This window comes from Elephantulus edwardii, unplaced genomic scaffold (assembly GCF_000299155.1).
Source record: "Elephantulus edwardii isolate Elephantulus edwardi_28Jun2011 unplaced genomic scaffold, EleEdw1.0 scaffold00096, whole genome shotgun sequence".
In the NCBI taxonomy this organism is placed as follows: domain Eukaryota; kingdom Metazoa; phylum Chordata; class Mammalia; order Macroscelidea; family Macroscelididae; genus Elephantulus; species Elephantulus edwardii.
Genome location: NW_006399846.1, coordinates 11,686,515 through 11,709,206, shown reverse-complemented (window position 1 = coordinate 11,709,206; position 22,692 = coordinate 11,686,515). Strand labels below are relative to the sequence as shown.

Below are 22,692 nucleotides of genomic sequence, written 5' to 3'. Positions count from 1 at the left end.
GCAGCCAAGACTCCTTAGTGTCAACCCTTCGTCTGTACTGAGCTCAGTTTCCATGCACCAGAGGTGATAACTCATTCTCACAGCAGCTCTGTGATGGTAACATTTGTGTCACCATTTACACAGGAGGAAGCTGCAACACAGTGAGGTCACAGAGCTTGACCAAAGCCTCAGACCAGTAATACAGCATCGAGACTGGCTTGAGAGCTCACAATGCTTTTTTTACCGCCAACATTGTGTGAAAAGTGTCCTGGTAGTGTGGAGTATCGTGTGGGGCTGGGGGGAAGATGAGCAATCTCTTCCAGCCCTAGAAACCCATTTGAGGGTCACCATGAGTTGAGACCAGCTTGACAGGAGTGGGTTTGGGTTTTGGGTACAGGATGTAAAGTGTATGACATACACCATCAAGCTATTACTCAAGCCATGGAACCATTTCCATCTCATTGTGATCAGCTGTATCACAGAGTTAGAACTGCTCCACAGGTTTCCTTAGAAGTGATCTTTATAGAAGCAAAGTGCCAGGCTTTTCTCCTGCAGTGTCACTGGATGGGTACTTTGATTAGTAGCCAAGAACAAACTATTTGTTCCACCCAGGGACCTTCAAGTTATCCTTAGTCCCTGCATTTCTTTTCAAAACCTACAGCCTTGTGTGGGTCTAGGTATGTAGGTCTCTGCTTTATGAGCTGTAACCTGCCAGAGAACTAGAAAACACTGAGGGTAACAGCTCTGCCATTTCTAGATGACACAGCCCTTCACGCACTCTCTGTTTTCATTCATGCTTTCTCACATACCTTTTGTGTGTCTGCTCTAAGTGTGGTCCTGTTCAAAGTGCTGAGAGCATAGAGATGATTAAGACTGTCATGGCTTCTGCTGTGCCCTCAGAGAAGAGCAGACTGACCCAAAGAACAGGAAAACAAGCAGAGCCTATTTGAAATTAGCTTATTTCTTTGGTTTGTTTTTTGTTTTGTTTTGATTTTTTGTTTCTTTCTATGTACCATCGAATCACATTCAACTGGTACAGGGGTTGATTGCCTATCCTTCTCCAGCAGAGCATCTGGTGGATATGAAACTGCAGGCCTTCAGGATTGCAGCACATTTTCTTGCCACTAGGCCACCAGAGCTCCCTTGAAATTAGCTTATTTCTTTGTAAGGACAACAAAGTAGATTGGGTGTAGGATTCTAAACTATAGGTGAGGTGGTCAGGAAGGACTCTTGAGAAGGTGGCCTTTGACCCAAACCTGTAGGATGAGAGTGAGCCCTGGGAAGAGCCGGGAGAGAGAGTTCTGGTCAACCTGTGAGAGAGTGATCTGGACACGAGGATAGGTGTGCTTGGAGCTGAGGTGTCGGAGCCGAGAGAGAAAGGAGAGACGAGAGACTCACAGCAGGGACAGCGTCTGCAGGTCACGAGAGGAATTTGGATGTGCTTCTGGTGCAGATGGAGGCTGTTGGGAGGTTTTAGGCAGAGTTCTGTGATCTGGAAACGTCATTCTGTAGAGTTTAGCAAAGTCGTGAGTGTTCATGGAGATTCATACCTCTCCGAGTTCAGCGTGGAGGAAGTCTTTCCTGCCTTGTGAAGCTGTCTGAGCCCATGTGTCCTCTCTTACTTACTGACACTTGTGTCCTGTGCCTGTCTGGAGAACTGTATTGCCTGAAACAGAAGGAGAATCAAGCTCCTTCACAGCTGCCCTCACACCCCCACTAACTTCCTCTCAGCTGATTCTCCAACTTTGACTCAACCTCCCAGCTGCTCTGACTTAGGCGGACAGGCCATCCTCCTCTTCCTCCTCTGTTCCTGACCCCCACCATCCCCCACTGCCAAGCATCTGAAGTCCTTGATGACCCAGCACAGATGTCCTGAAACATCCTTACCTCTTTTAGGATCTAAGACTCAGCTCAGGTGTTGTCTGTGAAAAGCCTTCAGTGGTTCCAGGCCACTGATGTGCAAGTCTTGTCAAATCTGTTCAGAGATACAGAATGTCATAATGATGCATGGTTTACTGTTAACCTTGACCTCCAGGTCAGTGTGTAATGTAGGTACCACATCTCTTTAGCCTTAATAGTCTCAGAGCTGACGTAGTATTTGGCATTTGGGGATACTCAGTGAAAGTTTGTTCGATGAACAAACTGTGGTCATTCTCAATCCCATCATATAATTCCTCCCGAGAATCTCAAACACCAGAGAGTCAAAGTCAAGAGTACATAGATACACTGTGACTCTCTAGAAATTATTTGCAAAGTTTTATGTTTAGGTCCATCTTGTAAGAGAGAGTCTGTGACCATCCCTACATCCTTCACAAAAAAGGCCAAGTTAGACCCCATCTCCTTGACAGCTCTTGAGGGTTTTTAAGGAGCTTAGTCAGCTCACCCACAGCCATGAACCTGAGCATGGCCTCCAAGCTCTGCAGAGCTCTGGTGGTGCCAGGCAGTACACTGATTTCTCCTGTTTCCGCTTAAAACTTTGTAGAAGATAAAATTAATCCACCTTTGTGTAGACTTCTGCCTCGGGAACCTTCTCCATCCTCTGTAAGTTACCTGCTTCCGGTCCTTCTTCATCAAGGTCTGTCCTTCCAGGATACCTGAGAGGAGGAAAAGGACACGTGTCTGCAGGGTGGACACCTGCTGTGTGGGCCATCACCCATGGGTGGGCTTGTGCAGACAGTCTGTGGTCCACACACTTTTCCACCTGCCTCCAAGATGATTCGCATTACACCTCTGCTTTCTTCTCCATGGCAACCTCTTAGGGACAAGATAAAGAACTTGGATGGAGTTTATGGAGATGGAGGAACAAAATACTCTTTGGGGTCTGGGTGAGAGCTCTTCATCCTGCAGATTACCTTCTTCAGCTTCCAGTGCCCTGTGTTTACAGCGAGATACGAGCCTCTCTGAGGACATGACTAATCCTGAATACATCTTTTCCTCTCCATTTCTTTACACAGCCAGCCGCTCCTCCAGGTCCTGCTGGGTTTGTTCCAGACTAAGCTGACTGAACAGCTCTTTGTTGACTCTGAAGCCAGCCATGTAGATATTTTATGTCTTAGCCCTGTTCTACTTGTCATTCAATTTCTGAGTGAACCAAAAAAGCGATTCCACGGATGTTTTTGTAGGTAGAGTATACCAATAAAAGGGCTTTTTGTCTTTTCTAAGGAGCTTAGACTCATGATGATGGTTGACTTGAAGCCATGCCATGCAGTTCTGACCTCCCTCCCAGCACCCCGGTGTTGTTGGACTCTTGGTGTGTTGCTAGAAGGAACAAACACAGAGGAGAAAGGTCTTTCTTGCCATCTGTTGACAGTAGCTGCTGTTCACTCATTGGTGGCTTGTGTTTTCACTCAGAATGTATCCTTGGTGTCCCTGATTGTGTCAGGCTCTGCAAGGTCTTTGAGGGATTAGCAGGCACAAGATAGACACCATTCCTGCCCTGTGAATGTGACAGTCTGGCAGGAGAGTCCAAGAATAAGTGATTGTGAATGGGATAGGCATGACAGGAACAGGAGCTGGGTGCTGTGGAGTGAGTCACAGGGCGGCCACCCCTGTCAGGAGAGGGCTGGAGAGGCTTCTCACAGTAGGTGATGTTTATGCTGAAATCTGAGGATGAGGAGGAGTTGGCCAGGTAAGGGGGGAGGTGGGGTGAAGAGAGCGCATTCTAGGCTGGATTTTTTTTTCCATTTTTAAAAATTTTATTTAAATTTATTATTAATTTCAGTAAAAATTTACAGAGACTTTGGATTTCCATTCATTCATTGTTGCACTTTTCTCTCCTCCCAACCCTCCCCGCCTAGTACACTACCCCCTTGGAAAAGTAAAAGAAAAATTCTTTCATTGTTTTACAAATCCTCCCCCAGGTCCACTCCACCATGTAGCCTTTGCTCCAGACTCCTGTCATGACAAAAAAATACCTAATCACATATCCCTTTTAAACAGTTTTCTCCCTCATCTGTTTCAATGCAGTATACATTATTGAACCCATCTTTCTCAGTCTCTCCCCAATCCCAAGGTCAGTCCTGTTTTACAGCAGTGGCACCATGTAGTATTTGTCCTTTTGTGACTGAGTTACTTCACTCAGCATAATGTCTTCCAGAGTCAACCATTTTGAATAATATTGAATGAGTTCCTTGTTTTTCAATGCAGCGTAGTATTCCATTGTGTGAATATACCACAGCTTCTCTATCCATTCGTTTGTTGATGGGCATTTAGGTTGTTTCCAACTCCTTGCTATTGTGAACAAAGCCACAATAAACATGGGTGTGCATATATCTACTTGGATGTCAGTTATGGTCTCTTTGGGGTATATTCCCAGTAGTGGAGTTGCTGGGTCAAATGGTATCTCTATTTGCAACTTTTTGAGAAAGCACCATACTGCCTTCCACAGTGGTTGCACCATTTTACACTTCCACTAACAATGAATAAGGGTTCCAGTTTCTCCACAACCTCGCCAGCATTTGTTGCTTGCTGTTCTGTTAAATTTTGCTATTCTGTCTGGGGTGAGATGATATCTCATAGTTGTTTTAATTTGCATCTCTCTTAGAGCTAGGGATTTTGAACATTTCTTCATGTGCTTGTTAGCCATCTGAATGTCTTCTTCAGTGAAGTATCTGTTCATATCCTGTGCCCATTTTTCTATTGGATTATTTATCTTTATCTTGTTGTGGTGCTCAAGTATTTTATAAATTCTGGGTATAGTCTCTTATCTGATATGTCATTACCAAATACTTTTTCCCAGTCGGTGGCTTCTGTTTTTACTCTGTTGGAGAAGTTTTTGAATGTGCATAGGGATTTGACTCTTAGGAGATCCTATTCATCTATTTTATCGTCTCCTGGTTGTAGGTTAGGATGGATTTTTGTAGAATTCATTGGTGTCCAGTAGCAATGGTCTCATAGCTGATCCTGCAGTAGGTTTTCAGAGGCTGTAAGTCCCCCGGAGGAGATTAGCTATCTTTCTTCCATGGAGTGAGTGGTGGGTTTGAACCTCCAGAGAAGCAGGTGCAACCTTTGGGTTAGCCACTCCCCCTCTACAGACTACACCACTGGATCTCCCCAAGCCTGAATAACAACCCAAGAGACCCCGTATGATACCAAGATAAGGCCTACTGAGTGTTGAGCAGTTGGCCAGGGCAGGTTGTAAGGGAAAAGTAGCCCTGGAAACAGATTCCAGCACCCAAGCGGATGTGGCAGGATGTGGCATTGAGAATGCCTTCCCCGTTTTCCTTTCCTGTCACTTGTCCTGTGTCCACTGTTCTGAGTGGCAGCAGAGGGACAGGATGGGTTTGTGCCTGGTGGTATGTGTTCTCTAACAAGTAAGCAACTGCTGCTTGGGGAGAACCTGGAATAGGTCTGCCTGCTTTCAGACTCAGAGCTCAAACCCAAAGCTGTCTCTCTCTCTCTCTGTTTTAAATAAAGCTTTTAAAAAATTAGCTTGCATACAATAATTAGTTTACATTGTGTTGTGTTTCATACAATCTTTATATACTTTGTGTTTTATTCAATCATTCATATAGTTCATATATCCTCTGATTTACTATTAATCTATGCCTATTATCTATGCCATTATTATCCTATTTTGGTTCCCCATTGAATCGTATTCTTTAGCCTATCCACTCACCAAACTCTGCCATCTTAGTGGTTTTCACTCTCTCCTTTTTCTGCCCCCTTTTTCTGTCCTCTTTCTTTTTCCCTTTCTGGACATCCATATATATCTTTGGAAGGTTTTTTATGCTGGTTTAGCTAGAAAGTTTTTATACAATGCTTTTCACACCAGATCTTTCCCGTTTCCTTTACCAACCCCTCTGTCCACCCATCAAATTGTGTGACCTTATGATTAAGTCCCCTCTTGTCCCCCTATCATCCACACCCGCCCATCCTCACCCTTCTCTTCCCCCTCCCCTCATTATATCCTCACACATGTATACATATCTTATTACTTATCCTTTTGTTTTTACAATAATGACCTATGCAGTATTTGTCCTTATGAGACTGAGTTATTTCATTCAGCATAATGCTCTGTAGCCTCACCCATGTTTATATAATATTTTACAGAATCATTTTTCCTTAGTGCTGCATAGTATTCCACTGTGTGACTATACTGTATTTTCTCAGTCCATTTATTAGTTGATGGACATTTGGGTTGTTTCCCTATTCTTGCTGTTGTCAACAGTGTGGCCAGGAACATGGATGTGTGTGTGTGTGTGTGTGTATATATCTATATCTATATCTATCTCCTTTCTTGTGTCAGTTTTAATTTCCTTAGGATATATTCCTAGCAGTGAAATAGTTGACTGTACAGGATCTGTGTCCAGCTTTTGGAGGAAATGCCAAACTGCCTTCCAGAATTGTTATACTATGTATCTATCTGTCTTAACATTTATGGTTATGTGCTTTCAAGTCAGAAACAACTCATAGCTGACCCTCCAGTGGGTTTTCAGAGGTTGCAAATTGCATGAGAGATTACCCATCTTTCTCCTTTGGAACAAGCTGATGGATCCAAACCACTGGCCTTTGAGTTGTCAGGGTAGTTTCTTACCACTAAACCAGCTAATTGCCAGCATATGATCAATAAATGCTGTCTTACTTAGCTTAAACTTGCTAGGGAGGAATGTTTTCCATGTGTGTGCACTTTGGTTTTTTTCTTCAGGGTAGATGAGGATGAAGATGACCTTGAGGAAGAACATGTGACCAAGGTGAGACCCTCCGTCCCCAGATACTTCTGTGTTTGGTGCTGAGTCCAGGCTCCCTTCCATCTCCTTCGTGCCCTCTTGTCAGTGAAGGCTTCTGGCCTGTTGGACCTTGTGGCTGCCCAGAGCTGAGCCCTGGTCTCTGGATGCTCTTTGTGGGCTGGACATCATAGAGGCCTGTCCTGGGAGGGCCACCTGGGCATTTGTGGTCAGGGGCATCAAGGTGCAGCCAATCTGGCCCTAAGATTCCGTGGCCTCTCTCTCCATGGTGTGGGTGGTGGTGGTGGTGGTAGGTGTGAGCACAAGACACAGCAGGAGTGCTCTGCCCTGGGACCTCTGATGGCTCACGAGCTTTTTTCTTGTGATTTCATTCAGAAGGAGTTCTTTAAGGTAAGATGTTTCTGATACTTCTCAATTTGCAAGTATTTGTTTCATTCATTATTTCTTTTGAAAATGGGAATTTTTATTTCATTCCCTTATTTTTCTCTCTTCTTGTTTTTCTAAATCTTAGGAGCGCAAAGAGGAGAGTAGTCACCTTGGCCTCTTCCTGCTTTACTCCTGCCCATCCTCAAAGCCCTTTGGGGGACTGTGTGTGAAATGATTCTTTTTCCCAGTTGGGAATCATTGATAAGTTAAGAACCACCATGTAGGGAGCATAAAACTCAAACTCTAATTGCCATCGATTCAGAACCAACTCAGCTCACCCTCCAGTGGGGTTTTCAGAGACTGTAGATTGTAGGAGAGGAGATTGCTTCTCTTTCTGGAGCAGCTAGTGGATTTGAACCACCTGCCTTTGGCTTGACTGTGTGACTCTTATCTACTAGGCCCCCAGAGCTTCCTTGGAGCATCTGCCTTCCTAAGATTACTTTGTTGTAGGAAGCAGTTAGATTCTAAACTGTAACGAATGGTGAACAGTTCATGGCTTTTCCATGAGCTTCTGGAGTTGAGGATGAGCAGAGAAATCTCTTGGCCCCTCAGTAGATGAGATTTGAGATGAGATGTACTTGTTTTGTGTATTTGGGCCCAGTCATCTCAGTTCCTCAGCCTCTTAAGTGATCACTTTCCTCGATGTACAGATTATATCTTGAATATTCTAGTCTCTTCTTTGAAACCTTCCCTCTTCCTCTGACCAGATTTATTACTGCAGTCGGACACACTCCCAGCTGGCCCAGTTTGTGCATGAAGTGCAGAAGAGCCCTTTTGGCAAGGACACCCGGCTTGTCTCACTCGGCTCTCGGCAGGTAAACAGAGCAGCTTGTCCCAGCCAGGTCCTAGCCCCTGCCTAACTGACAAGCTGCCTCACTTCTCTGTGTAAATGTCTTCCTCCAGGTCTTAGAAAGAAGGTGGGTGTGAGGCGTGCAAGGCTGTGGGAGGAGAGGGTCCTTCTAGCTTGGCCAGACCTTGGGAGGAAAAGAAGGAAATATAGAGTGCGCAGGAGCCACACGGTTTGCTCATGTGTTAGTGGGCCAGCATCCCTTGTTTGACTCTCTCTTCTGCCTTGTAGAACCTTTGCGTAAACGCAGACGTGAAGAGCCTGGGCTCTGTGCAGCTCATCAATGACCGCTGCATGGAGATGCAGAGAAGCAAGCACGGTAGCTGCCCTCACTCTGGATCTGTGGGGGAGCCCTGGGGTGGTTGTGGGCCTTCAGCAAAGTGCTTGGGAGGAGAATGGATGGGCTGGAAGGGACCAAAGTATTGTGCTGGGGCTGGGGCTGGGCTGGGGCCCTGGGAAATAAAACCAGCACCAGAGGCAGAAATAATGACAGAGCAGAGGACTGGTTCCTCCCTGAAAGATCCGGCTTTGGGAAAAAAGCATCTTGCTTACTATGTCAATTTAGTCCAAGACCCTGGGTTTGAGATGATCTGTCAGCTTTATTAGAACACACCAGAATGTTGTGATAAAAAGGCAGTGAGCAGTACTTGGGAGGGTTTTGTAGCCCCGTCCCAAGAAATTTGTTCTCGTTGATGCGGAACCCAGCCCCACAGAGAGTTTGTTCTTTCTCCCTTTGTTTCCCACATGCCTGAACCCCCTTTCAGAGAAGAAGAGCAAAGAGGAGGAAAAAAAGGCAAAGCGAAGACGGCAGGAGGGCCAGGCTGCCTGCCCCTTCTACAACTATGGACAGATGCAGCTTCTTCGGGACGAAGTCTTGGTGGAGGTGAAGGACATTGAGCAGCTGGTGGCCCTGGGCAAGGAGGTGCAGGCCTGTCCCTACTATGGGAGCCGATTTGCTATTCCTGCAGCTCAGGTGAGGGCCCTGGAGGACTGGGGAGCAGCTCTTGGCTCTAACAGTGGTGTGGGGCATGCGGGATTTCTCCTTGTCAAGCGGTACCCTCCTCCATTATTATCAGACTCTACACACTGGTGGTGCAGAGCCCATTGCCTCCTGGCACCTAGGGTTAGAAGAGACATCATCCTGAGCATTAAGGTGAGAGAGAAACTGTCCATTTGCTAAATCCAAAAGTGCTATTCCATGTGTGGTAGACATGGTTGAACTTTCTGATACTCCCTTGATGCAAGTGACTTTTGGAAATAGGAGCTCACTCAGAGAAGTCAATGTAGTAAGGAAAAGCTACAAGTGGATTTTAAAAATTCCAGGGATCTGCTGGTCCTAATTTTACGGGGCGGGAAGTGCCCAGCAGTGTGCTGCCCTGGACGACGTGGTCATGAATACAAGCAGATGAAGCAGCTTCCTGCCCTGCTGTGTCCCATGACCCCGGTGGGCTCTCTGCCACAGAGCAAGCAAGTTTAGTGGTGTCAGTGCAGATGCACAAATACCTTGAGGTGTCCTAAAGAGCTAGTTGGTTTTTTAAAAAATTGTGATTTTAACAAAAGTTTACAGGAAAGTTGGATTTTTCATTCATTCACTATTGCATAATTTTCTCTCTGCCCACCTAGTTCACTTCATCCCAATATTCATTCATTGTTGCACAATTTCCTCTCTTCCTCCTCTGCTCTCCCAGTTCACTTTGCTATGCACCTTTTATTTTGGACTGTTGTCATACAAATAATGCCTAATCATATATTCCTTTTAAATAGTTCTTTCCCTCATCTATTTAAATGCAGTGTTCATTATCTGCTCTTTTCCTAGGTTCACCTCAAACTTCCCCCCATGTCAGTTCTGTTTTATAACAGTGGTGTTATGCAATATTTGTCCTTTGGTGCCTGAGATATTTCACTCAGCATAAAGTCCTCCAAGATCACTTATGTTGTGTAATGTTTTACAAGTTTGTTGTTTTTCAGTGCTGCAAAGTATTTCACTGTGTGACTGTACCATAGTTTTTCTGTCCATTCATTTGTTGATGGAATTGCTGGGTCAATTGTTATTTCTATTTTCAACATTTTGAGAAAGTGCCAGACTACCTTCCATAGTGATTGTACCATCCTGAAGAGTTTTTAAAATAATGTTTCATTATTTTTTTGTGTGATCCTGAAAATTTTGGACACTAGATATTTTCTTTTCTTTTTTTTTGACACTAGATTTTTAAAGCTCTTTTTGTTTCATTTATCCCACTGAAGTAGTGAAGGCCAGTATTAGTCACATCTTGCACATGAAAACTAGGGCTCTGAAGAGTGACATTTTCTTATAGCAAGTGAGTAATGGAGCCCCTATTACCACTTGGGCTTAAGTTTACAATTTTTTGAGTTTTCATTCTGTTTTTCAATAGTTGTTTATCTGGAAAAATCTTCCTTACATAAAAAGCCAGACTGTGGTTCATGCCCACTCAGGGATCCCAAAAAAACAAACTAAAAGCCAGATTAAACTCACTGCCATCAAGCCAGTCCCTACTTCTGCTGACCTGCGTGACAGAGAAGAGCTGACTCATTCTAATTCTAAGACTGTGGAAGCAACTGCCATAGCTTGCTCCTGCTAAGCTGTAGGGGGCCTTGAATCTCTGACCATAACAGCCCAGTGCTTGACCGCTGAGCCACCAGAAGCCTCTCATAACAATATAGAACATAAAAATGACAGGATTTTCCCCCTTCCAGCTCTTAACCCTCAGTTGATAGCATTTTACCACATCCATTTTACAGACGAGAAACCTGAGGCTCAGAAAGATTCATATTCTCAGAGTTGCACAGCTGAGAAGTGTCCGGTCAGGACCAGAACTCAGGGTGCTTTCTGGTACCTATGCTTGTCAGTGTTCTCAGGAGCACTGGACACCTCAGATAGGAGACTGGTGTTGGGGAACGTATATGGAGCTAGGCAGAAGGGGTCATTCTCATCCCCTCCTATATTGCACCCAGTTCTGTCAGAGCCACTCTCCCTTTATCTCATCTATTTGGTGTTCTATATAAATGGGTCCATTGCCCCGTGCACAGTGCAGTGCACTAGCTGCTCCCTTGTATATCCTTATACCTCCGGCTAGGAAGTGAGAAGTTCATGTCAGGACCTTAGAGCAGATGCATGTGCCGTGAGAGAGCCCTGCCCCTGCTCAGCGTGCGCTGCCTCCTCCAGCTGGTGGTGCTGCCTTACCAGATGCTGCTGCACGCGGCCACACGGCAGGCTGCGGGCATTCGGCTGCAGGGCCAGGTGGTGATCATTGATGAGGCCCACAACCTGATCGACACCATCACCAATATCCACAGCGCCGAGGTCAACGGCTCCCAGGTGAGTCAACCTCTCTCTTCCTTGACCAGCGTCTGCCAGGGAGCAGAGGAATGGAGGTTGTTCCTCTTAAGGGGTGAGGGAATGTGCAGTGACCAGGGCAGTGGCATGGCTGGAGCTGATTGTGGCTGTCCACAGTCTAAGAGTGATGGGAGTCTCAGCTCATGGCCTTGCTCTTTACCTGTTCTGTCTGAGCCCCTCCTAGCCCAGGATGCTAATAATCAGCTCTATAATCGAGATGAATGAAAACAAGTGGGAGCCTTTCAAGAATTCAGTACCATTGTTATTGATACTGCTTTGAGAACATTTAACTGAAGGATGCCCATTTACTTATTACCTCTTCTGTACAAGGCACTGTATAGATATCTATAGTCGTCAGACTACTTCTGCAACTGGGGGTGAAAGCTGTTTTATGTTGAGAATTCAGAGAGAGAAAGAAAGGGTTTTAAGGAACTTCTTGAGGCCACATAATGGAGGTGGCCTAGTGGTAAGGAGCTATGCTGCCAATCTGAAGATATGTGGTTTGAATCTACCAGCTGCAGGAAGATGGGCAGTCTCCTCCCATGTAATATACTACCTTTGAAAGCTCACTGGATGGTCAGATATGGGTCAGTTCCTATTCAACAGTACCTTACAATGAAGGCCACGTAACAAATCAGTGTGGCTTCAGATTTGACCACTGGTTTCTGGCACTCTGCCATCTGCTGACCAGAATGTCATTGTTACTTTGACTCTTTGTCAAACCCAGTGAAGACTGGCAGGGCTCATTGCTGGAGAGAGTCCACATCTTGCCTTTTTGCTGCATCCAAGTTTGCTCTTCAGCAGGATCTGCCATCCTTCCCTCCTTGCTCAGCTTCCACCAGCCCAAGGGCCTTTTAAACCCAAACCCACTCTGCTTTCTTGGTGGCCCCTGTGTGTCCTGCGTTGGCATTTCTAGGTGTAGCCTCAGGTATCGCTGGCAAAGCTCTAGGCTGCTGTCCAGTGCCGGGACTCCTGTCTCACCTGTCTCTTCTCTCCCAGCTCTGCCAGGCCCATTCCCAGCTGCTCCAGTACATGGAACGATACGGGTGAGATGCTCTGGAGGTGGAGGGAGAATCTTGCTGAACCTCTGGGCTCCTCTCTCAGCTCCTCTGAGAGGATACACTTGGGTCACCAGCTCAGAGCCAGGCTGAGGGCAGAGTGAACCAACATGATGTACGTCTCCTGGGATAATCATGTTGCTCACCTGCAGAAGTTAAGGAGGCCTTCGGCCATGGTTAGCCTTTTCCTGAGGGAGTGTTTGGAGCTGGTGACCGAGCTTACAGCATACCTGCCAGGAAGGGCTCAGGCTGTGGCAGTAGGAGAAATTGCTGTGGGAGTCATGTCACTTGATATCTGTTGCCTTTTCCTCAGGAAGCGTTTGAAAGCCAAGAACCTGATGTACATCAAACAGATCCTGTATTTGCTGGAGAAGTTCGTGACAGTGCTGGGAGGTGAGAGGACACCTTCCCTGTCTGAAGCCTTTACCTGCTGCACTCAATGGCCTGTGTTCTGGGCACCGTGAGGACACCTGCATGTCATTCGTCCCTGAGGACAGTTGTGCTCATGGAGTTAGGAAATTCTCCCTCTTCGCAGACTCGTTGTCTGACCTGAGATGTTTGTTTAGAATTCTCGTTTGTTGCCCCTGTTCTGAGTCTTCCTCTTTGCCAGACCCTTCTCTGTAGGTGGTAATGATAATATAGTCCATGCATAATATTTTATGTAACAGCTCTAGTTCCTTGGCATTTTAGAGCACCTTAAGATGCACTATTTGTTCTGGTTAGGAAAACAGCACATGTGTGAAGATCGTCACTTTATAGACGAGTAAAGCTCAGAGCAGAGAGGTGCCCTGCCTGGATTATAGGCTCCTGAGCTAGTTGCTGTTGTTAGATGCTGTTGAATTGACTGTGACTCATGGTGACCCTGTGAAGAGCAGGTCTGAACCTTGTCCTCACGATCTCTGTCCTGCTCCAGCTCATTGTGGTGGTCACTGTGCCAGGCCGTCTTGTTGAGCGTCTTCCTCTCTCTTTACTGGCCCTCAGCTTTCTCAGCATGCTGTCTTTTTCCAAGGACAGGTTCCTCCTGAAAATACACTCAAACTAAGTGAGGCAAAGTTCTACCATCCTTGCCTCTAAAGAGCACTCTGGTTGCACTTCCTGAGCTAGGATCTAGGCTGGAATCTTCTGGCTCCAGATTCCCTACTTTCTGTGTTATTCTGTGCCATACACCCTTTCTTTTTTTGTTTGGCAGGGCCTTTGAAGACTTCTATAGAGGTCGAAGGTCCAGAAAGCCAGTGGAGGATTTATTTGGGGAGACTGTCTCATGTGGGTGTGCCTTGATTCTAGCTATGCTGTGTCACCTTCTCACCACCCAGCAGTGTGCCTGGTGTGTGTGCCCAGATCCCTGCGAAGATGGTCACTCTTCCTGCTTCCTGGAAGCAGATGAAAGAGGGATAGTGCAGGACTTAGGCTCCATGTGCAAATACATCAGGCCCTTTTAAGAGGATTCTTGGGGGCTGCACTTGGCAAAGCAAGCGTCTGTTCAAATCTTAAGTGCTTTTACATGGTGCGTGCAGTGTGGAGTGAGGAGATAAGGGAAGAAGAAGGGTGTTTTGGTGGGGTGCTACGAGACCTATCATTCTGATAAAGAATGCTCTTTTTTTAGGGAGCATTAAGCAAAACCCCAATACACAGAGCCTCTCACAGACAGGTAAGACAGTGGTTCTAGGCTGATCTGATCCCTTCATGTTGGGGTCTGGGAGCCAGGCTCTGGAGAGCCAGGATTCTAGGGTCCCCTTTGTTTGCCCTCAGGGACAGAGCTGAAGACCATCAATGACTTCCTCTTTCAGAGTCAGATCGACAACATCAACCTGTTCAAGGTAGAGCCTTTCTCCTTTTTACATTGTTGTTGGGTGCCATCGAGTCAACCACAACTCATGGTGACTTATGAACAACAGATGGGAGCCCTACCCTATTGGGCACCAACTCCACAGTCTCCACCAAGCTCAAGCCCATGGTGACAGTCACTGTGCCATTCCACCCCGTTGGGGGCTTCCTCACTTGTGCTGACCCTATACTTTTCACAGCACGATTTCCTTTTCCAAGGACTGACAGCATGTTTGAGTATTGAAGCTTTGCCATCTTTGCCCCTAAGTTGAAAATTCTTTTATATTGGCACATAAAATTTTTCTGTATCCATCGCCACCTGTGAGTAAAGCGCCATTTTAAGATTGTGGAAGGAATTAAAAAAAAGAGTGGTTTGAATGTAGTTTCTTAACTCTTAAACAGAGCATTGTATCAGATAGGAAGATGTTGGTTCATTCCCTATATGTAAAAGGACAGAAAGCAGAAGGGCCACAAGACTATTCATGCTTAATAGGCACAGATGAAAAATCCGAGATCCTCATTGCCTGGTTCCCTTTCAAGTGGAAGCAGGAAGTTGGTTTAGTGAGAGATCCAAAACCCTGCTGTCAGGGCCTCATGTCAGGGGGAAGCATGGCTGGAACTGCTCAGTGCGACTCCTTTCACCTTTCCACTCCTGCTGTGGCCTTTACTGTTGCCTCAGACTTTGCTTCCTCTAGTCCTGAGAGATTCTGGGTCCCCCATTCTGGCCAGTCCCACTCTCACTATCATCACTGTGATGATTTTCAGTGAAAAACATTTGCCTCCACTGAACACTTGCTGTGTTCTGGGCACTGTGTCAGGATCTGAAACTCTTTAGAAAGAGGTTCTTAGAGAAATCACCTCAGGGAAATGATGTGCACAGGGTCCCACACAAGGAACAAGCAGCTGATGATGGAGACCATGTGCTCCAGCCCGGCTGCAGCAGGTGACTGAGTCCACATGCTCATGTCCAGCTGTAGCGGGTGATGGAATCCACACGCGAGCCCAGCTGCAGCGGGTGACGGGAGCCCACAGCTCGAGCCCGGCTGCAGCGGGTGATGGAGCCCACCTGTGCAGAACACAGTTGCACGAGCCCAGCTGCAGCAGGTGATGGAGCCCGTGTGAGCCCAGCTGCAGGAGTGATGGAGCCTGCGTGTGAGCCCAGCTGCACTGGCTCTAGAACCTCGATCCTTTGTCCTGCCTCCAGTCTCCTCTTGAGACCAGCTTGGGCCTGACTGAGCCATTTTGGTCACCCACTGCCTTGAATCCTGTTATACAAGAAGAGGTCATCTTTGATTTTCTTCTTCCCTTTGTGTCCACAAGTTCACTACTTTGTTCTCTGCAAAACCCTCTGAGCTCGTCCCACCCTTTCCCTTTCCTCAGGTGCTGCTCCAGGGCAGGTGTGGTCTCCCTTTCCCCTTCTGGTGTATTTTACCAGATACTGCCTAGTGAATTGAAGTATGCTAGTGGCCAGAAATCTTAAAAAGCCTTCAAACTTACCATCTTTGTATTTAAGCTAAGCTCTAGTTTCACCTTAACATGTGCACTTGTGAACTAAATTGTACCCAAACTTTCCCTCAAGAAGCCCAAGCTTTATCACTTTTACACGTTGGCTTCAAGAATTTTCTTTTGTTGAAAAAAACCAAAAAACTCTTGGTTCTTAAGGTCCAGCTTCGATGCTGTCATCTTGAGAGAAGGCATGAGGAAATAACTTGCACAGAGTACCCTAAGAGGCTGTGGCACTGCAGAGCCAGCGTTATGAGGGGGCAGTGTGTGGGATTCACAGTCTCCCCCTTCTGGAAGGACACTGCATTGATTGGGTGTGGGAAGACCCGCCAGAGGGTCACCTATGAGTCGGTTCTGACTTGATGATCTCACCACCACCACCTGTATATAATTGATGTAGATTACAGCTTGATTCTTGTGTCCACCTGGGTATGGTTTTGCAGGTGCAGCGATACTGTGAAAAGAGCATGATCAGCAGAAAGGTACAATTCCTCTTGCTTTCTCTCAGGCAGCCCCTTTGTCAGCTGCCTTCACAGTGCCATTCTCTCTTGTACCTTGGGGAAACTAGAGTCACTTTCTCTTCAGTCTCCTCAGTGTAGAACCTGGGGCTGGGGAGGGAGGTCCCTGCTGCCCAAGGGTGGGAATGAGTCAGGCTGCTTGGGGCCTGGCAAGCAGCAGTGCATTCCAGAACTGCTGTTCTCATTCTTCCCATCACTCTCACCCCAACCCAGCTCTTTGGCTTCACGGAACGATATGGAACAGTCCTTTCCCCCACCAGAGAGCACCCCAGACTGACTGGGCTTCAGCACTTCCTGCAGAGTCTGCAGCCCAGGGTGGCTGAGGGTGGTGAGTTGGAGGGTGAAAGAGCTGGCTGCAGGCTGGGAGGAGCCTTCACTCCTCATTTGTGGACCTATCTTCCCTGGGGCTTCAGGAAGGGTCTCCTCCCACCCTTGGCCCTGAACCCTCTTCCTTCTGCTCTTAGCAGCTGCTCCAGCTCCTGCAGAAGAGAATGAGGCCAGGGCTCTGCGGCCTGCCTCTCCGCTGATGCACATTGAAGGCTTCCTTGCAGCTCTCACCACGGCGAACCAGGACGGCAGGGTCCTGCTGAGCCGCCAAGGTAATCGGGCGCATGCCTGGCCAGACCCAGTTCCTACAAAGGGCCAGGGTGCCAGTGCATGAAAGTTCCTTACGTGTCTCTGGCACCACCCTCCAAAACTTCACCCCCGAGTTAGGAGGATGAAACGAGGTGAAGAGAATTAGCCTCCCAAGACCTGGGACAGGTGGGAAAGGTGACAGAAGGTGTACAGAGGGCCTGGGTGGCAGGTTCTCCTAGAAGCCTGTTGGCTGATGGCTAAGGCTGTGGGCCAGAGCTGCGTGAGTTTTGGTCTCTGTCCTGGCTTGCACTTGTAAGCTGTGTGATTTGGACCCTTTCTTTTATCTCTCTGAACCAGTTTTTTAAGGGGGAAAATGGAAATGGTAATACTATCTTAGAGAACTGTAGATGAAAAAGGATTTAATGTAAACGTAGAGTGACAGATCTTGTGTCTCCTACATGGACCCACCCGGAGATCCCCTTTGTCAGTTTCCAAAGTAAGTAATGGGGCTTGTCCCTCCCACTTGGAGCTGTTGTTTCTGTCTTTCCTTCAGGCATCCTCAGTCAGAGCAGCCTCAAATTCTTGCTCCTGAATCCAGCCGTGCACTTTGCCCAGGTGGTGAAGGAATGCCGGGCAGTGGTCATTGCAGGGGGCACCATGCAACCGGTGAGGACTCCAGACACCATCTGGTCTCTTGTCCCGTGGGCCACTGAACCAGCTAGAGGTTCCACAGTGTCCACTAGGTGGCACTGGTGCACTGTCTCCCTGCTGTGCCTTTTAGGGTGATGGGGGACAATTTGGCCTTGTGGGATCACTACCACTTCTGTATTCTGTAGCCCAGGATCACATTTCCCCAAGACAAGCGGTCCTGTAGTGTCAGACTCTCCTCTCCATCTGTCTTTCAGTGCATTCCCTTCCAGCACCAATCAGAGCAATGTCATCCTCTTTGTTTTGTCAATTTAAGCTTTATTATGTTTCCTAGAAGAGTATTACATTTTCAGTGTATAAAGCAAAGACAAGCAAAATCAGAACAGAAAAAAAAGTTTGTAATTTCACCAGCCAAAGAGTCATTTTGCTGTATATTATTATAGTGAGTTTTCTATGCATATTTTTTACATAAATATTTTAAAAGCAAACCAAAAAATAGTGTTTTCTATGCATGCTGTTGTTATAACTTGCTTTTTTCCCCACTCAGCAACAAAATGTCATAAACATTTTTCCTTGTCAGCGAGTATTTGTTTATTCCATCACATTCTGGCTGTCCTGTATTCCATTACGTGGATTGATTACTTTTCATATGATCATTCTTCTTTTGTTAGATATATGGACTTTTTCTAGTTTTCCTCTGTTTAAACAATACTGTGATGAATATAAGCAAATCTCTGCACAGTGCTTACTTCCGTAGGACACCTCCTAGGACAGAGCTGCCTGGCTGAAAGGCTGTTCACATTTAAAGGAGTGGGTCCCACTGGCTCTCCACCCCCACTCCCACCTTTTTCTTTTTTGTGATAGACTTTAAGTTGTACTCTGCTGATTCACTGCCTTTACTGGTTCTGGTGCTCCGTTTGTCTGAACACGGCCTAGGGAAACCCGTCAGCTGCCTTCTGGGTCCATGAGGTGGCCCCGTAGGTCTGCCTGCTCTTTTGCTTTCTGGGGAAGCAGGATGTCCTCAACTCATCTTATGTTTTCCTTACCCCACAGATCTGATGCCACTCATTTTCCAAGGAGCCTTGATGCTCATTTAATGAAAACATTGATACTTAGAGACCAAGAACTGAATCCTGGGGTATTCATATTACTCAGCTAAATCTAAGAAATGGGGTTTAAAAATCATAAGCCCATGTTGGTATTTCTAAATCAAAACTGATTAACTCATTTATGTGCCTTTATATATTATCTTTCTTAAGTGAATCCTTTCCATTTATTGTGTTAGTATAATTATTAGCTCTGGTGGCCTAGGCATGTGGTTTGAGGCCACCACTGGGAAAAGGACGGGCAGTCTCCTCTCTTGTGATTAACTGCTTTTGAAAACCCACTAGAGGGTCAGCCAAGGGTCAGTTCGGACTCTATGATACACAACAACCACCACCACCACCACCCTATAATCTACTTAGTCATTTCAGAATTTTAATACTAGTATTACTGCTAATAGTGAAACTGTTGTTATGTGCTTCCAACTTGGAACCAACTCATAGCTGACCCTCCAGTGGGTTTTCAGAGACTGTAAATCACATGGGAGAAGACTGGTCATCTTTCTCTATGGAGCAGGAGATGTATTCGAACCACTTGTCTTTGGGTTGGCAGCATAGTTCTTCATTACTAAGCCACCATACCTCCCTAACAGGAAAACTGAGTGAAATTTCATTTTGTCCTCCTTTAGAAGATCTTAAATACCACTAAGAGTGGTATAGCTACTTAGCCAAACCCAAGCTTCTCTGGTGGTTCAGATGCACTAGTGCTGAGGGAGAAAGATGGACAGTCTCCTGTGTGCAACCCAGCGGAGGGTCTGCTATGAATTGCTTCTGACTCAGCAACAATGAGTTTGAGTCTTTTTGAGGAAGGATGTAAAGTGTACTGCAAGTTGGGCTTTTTTAGGTGCTTTTATTGTTGAGTTGAAATAGGTGGGTTCTTTTGTTGCAGGTCTTCAATTTTAGGGTTTATTGTTTCCTGTTTCCCAACCCTGGATCCTGAGTTTTCTTTGATGACCTTGTTTTAATTGCTAATGTAATGAAAGTTGACGAAGAGATTGGTTTTCATTCATTTATACAGACACATCCCCAATCCTTGCCCAGCTCACTTTGTAATGCTTGTCCTGTTCCAGACTGTTAATCATCATATATCAAAAGTCCGTTCCCTTCAGATTGTCCATCCCTTCACCTCTTCCAGTTCATTGTTCATTATCTATCCATTTTTTCCATTCTCCCCCACCCTATCTATCCTATTGTTTGTAGTCTTATGCACTGTTTGTTAATAACATTGAAGGATGGAAATCTTTGATGACTCTTGTCTTTATTGGTCCCCTCCTAGCCCAGACTTGTCTTTCCTTCCCTTTCGAGCCCCCTATCTGCTCAGCCCTCAGGTCCCTCTCTTGGGCCCCCAGAGGGCTCTGAGCCCCAACATTGTGCCCTGCAGGTGTCTGACTTCCAGGAGCAGCTGCTGGCCTGCGCTGGGGTTGGAGCTGAGCGCGTGGTGGAGTTCTCCTGTGGTGAGTAGCCTTGTGCAGCGTGCAGTGAGCAGGGGATTCACGTTGTGGACACGCCTTGTACCTTCCTTGTCATCACTGTAACTGCTTTGCTCTCATGTCCAGTGAGCTGGGCTAAGGAAACACACATGGCCTGCCTGGCTAGCTTTCTCATGAACTCATTCTCATGCTGTTGTCTTCCTCCAGCTACATGGGAGGGGTCTGAGCACTGCCCAGGTTTACTTTGGAAATGGGGAAGATGAATGGGTGATCCAAATTGCTCTTCCCAGCTAGAACCTGGTTGGAGAGATGCCCTTTTTGGACTCTTGCTGAATATTTTGGACCTCCAGAGCTCAGTCCCTCACTGGGTCTCAACAGGTCACGTGATCCCTCCAGACAATATCCTCCCCCTCGTGGTTTGCAGTGGGCCCTCCAACCAGCAGCTGGAATTCACGTACCAGAAAAGGGAGCTGCCTCAGATGGTGAGTACCAGGTAGCATGCCTCACTCCAGGCCAGTGTCTGAGCAGGAGATGGGCCTTCGATGGGGCCAAACAAGTCAGTTCTAGGGGCTTCACCTCAGAGCCAGCACAGGGTGCAGATCATCACTGCTGTTCACCCTGCATGCTAAGTTTTCTATAAAATACAGAATATCCCTTTAGGCCACAGTACATGAGGAAACTTCCCTTCTGCTTTGGTTCTCGCCATTTGGCTCTGTTGTCACTACTTGGGAGAGCGATGTAGATCCGGTGGGGTATGGTTGGGCCCGTAGGGCCTGACTTGTCTTCTTGAGGCTTAATTCCCCCACTGCCCATCAGGACCTGGGAATTGGAGAAGGGACACTCAGGCACCCCAGCAGCAGGCTCTTTTTGTTGAGCTGGCATGGTGACTTGTCACGAATGCCATCACCACGAGTGACATCAGTGTGTGCTTTGGTGGAAGGGTGGCATTTGTGATACTCACTCCGGGGAGCACCTTTCCATTCTCCTGCTGTCCTAGGTACCCCCCGGTCTGTCTGCTTGGCTTTGAGCCCAAGGTCAGGAAGCCTTTCTGGTGGGAGACTTTGATGTAACTCTTTGGGATTCCATTCCTTCCTTTCATAGGTGGATGAGACAGGTCGCATTCTCTGTAACCTGTGCAACGTGGTGCCTGGAGGGGTGGTCTGTTTCTTCCCATCCTATGAGTACTTGCGCCAGGTCTACACCCGCTGGGAACAGAGTGGCCTGCTGGCCCGCCTGGCTGTTAAGAAAAAGGTGAGTAGCTCTCCTGCTGACTGACGTCCAAGGGTGAGGACAGTGGCTCCTCTCTAGGGTGTCTTGGGCACATCTGTCTCACCTGGTCTTCAGCCTCCTGTGCAGGAACCTCTTCTAGGTCCTCCCCTCTACCACTCCAACCTCCCTGCCACTTGATTACTGAGCCAGAGGGTTCCCTCCAAGTCCATCCACCTGGGAGGTTCTCACATCATCAGTCTGAGAAAGATCTAGAGCAGACCCAGCACCCAGGTGTTCTGAAGCCCCTCCTGGAAGGTACTATCTCTCTATCGCCAGATATTTCAGGAACCCAAAAGAGCAAACCAGGTGGAGCAGGTGTTGATGGAATATTCCAAGTGCATTAAGGTGAGAGCTGTAGCTGAGGGCTTGGGCCCAGAGAACATGAAGGGTTAGCAGCTAAAAATACTTTGGGTGGCATCCATGCTTTAGCTTGGCAGCTCTGAGACTGCGTATCTCTGTAGTGTTGTGGCCGGATGGCAGGTACCATGACAGGAGCCTTGCTCTTCTCTGTGGTCGGAGGAAAGATGAGTGAAGGGATCAATTTTTCTGATGATCTGGGCAGGTAAGTGATTGTCTTCTCATCCCTGTGTCTTGCCTGCAGACTGTGATGTGTAGTCAGCTGAGGGGGGACAGCTTCAGCAACTCTGCACTTGCTCCTTTGAGTCCAGATGGGAAGTTAGACAGGACCCACCTTCATCAGGACTCAATTAATTGGCCTATGTGGATCTTTTGGCTAAAAAAATCCTTCCCAAGTGGAGGTAGAATGGGGCTAGAGAAGTAGAGCTAGTGAGCCCAGAATAAGAACTGAGAGAAAGGGGTGGAAGAATCCACCAGGTGAAGACCAGGCCCTTGAGGACCTGTCTGCTCATGTGCGCCTCCACCCCAGGTGTGTGGTCATGGTGGGTATGCCCTACCCCAACATTAAGTCTCCAGAGCTGCAAGAGAAAATAGCCTACCTGGATCAGACCCTCGTGAGTACCAACACCCAGAGGGCAGCTCTGAGAGGCCAGGAGGAGGGGTCCTGCCACTTCTGGGGCTGAGATAGTGAAGTCTTACAGCTGGGGAGATCCACCTTCCTACCCTCATGGTCTTCTCCACAGCCTCACATATTCTGTCAGTTGCTGGGATTTGGCCCCTGAAACCTGGTGTTGGGCTCAGGTGCCTGGCAGTGCCATTTTCTCAGGGAGAACTGGATCATAGGCAGGAGATGGGGAACAGTCCTGACAGATTGTCTCCTTCACCCTTCCCAGCCCAGAACCCATGGTCAGGCACCGCCAGGGAAGGCTCTGGTGGAGAATCTGTGCATGAAGGCTGTCAACCAATCTATAGGTAAGCCAGGGACTCTTCCAGCCACTGAGCTAGGATGGATGGCTGATCTCCAAGCTAATGGCTGAGGACGATGAAGGAAACACAATGGGAATGAACCTTCTGGGAGGCAAGTTTAATACCGAGCTGCCATCTTTGCTCCCA

General features: G+C 47.2%; 1 protein-coding gene across 1 annotated transcript in view; it reads left to right on the top strand.

Annotated features, from left to right (window-relative positions):
* Window positions 1-22,692, top strand: part of LOC102849637 (putative ATP-dependent RNA helicase DDX11-like protein 8-like) — a 32,812-nt gene that overhangs the window by 9,852 nt on the left and 268 nt on the right. The window contains exons 5-24 of the mRNA XM_006891378.1: window positions 6,626-6,671; window positions 7,799-7,906; window positions 8,170-8,257; window positions 8,703-8,911; window positions 11,123-11,275; window positions 12,293-12,339; window positions 12,665-12,744; window positions 13,955-13,999; window positions 14,101-14,168; window positions 16,122-16,160; window positions 16,410-16,521; window positions 16,664-16,795; window positions 17,326-17,438; window positions 19,905-19,977; window positions 20,332-20,435; window positions 21,055-21,204; window positions 21,499-21,567; window positions 21,684-21,784; window positions 22,109-22,193; window positions 22,473-22,551. Coding sequence (XP_006891440.1) covers window positions 6,626-6,671; window positions 7,799-7,906; window positions 8,170-8,257; window positions 8,703-8,911; window positions 11,123-11,275; window positions 12,293-12,339; window positions 12,665-12,744; window positions 13,955-13,999; window positions 14,101-14,168; window positions 16,122-16,160; window positions 16,410-16,521; window positions 16,664-16,795; window positions 17,326-17,438; window positions 19,905-19,977; window positions 20,332-20,435; window positions 21,055-21,204; window positions 21,499-21,567; window positions 21,684-21,784; window positions 22,109-22,193; window positions 22,473-22,551 — 1,901 coding nt within the window. The remainder of the gene's footprint in view (window positions 1-6,625; window positions 6,672-7,798; window positions 7,907-8,169; window positions 8,258-8,702; window positions 8,912-11,122; window positions 11,276-12,292; window positions 12,340-12,664; window positions 12,745-13,954; window positions 14,000-14,100; window positions 14,169-16,121; window positions 16,161-16,409; window positions 16,522-16,663; window positions 16,796-17,325; window positions 17,439-19,904; window positions 19,978-20,331; window positions 20,436-21,054; window positions 21,205-21,498; window positions 21,568-21,683; window positions 21,785-22,108; window positions 22,194-22,472; window positions 22,552-22,692) is intronic.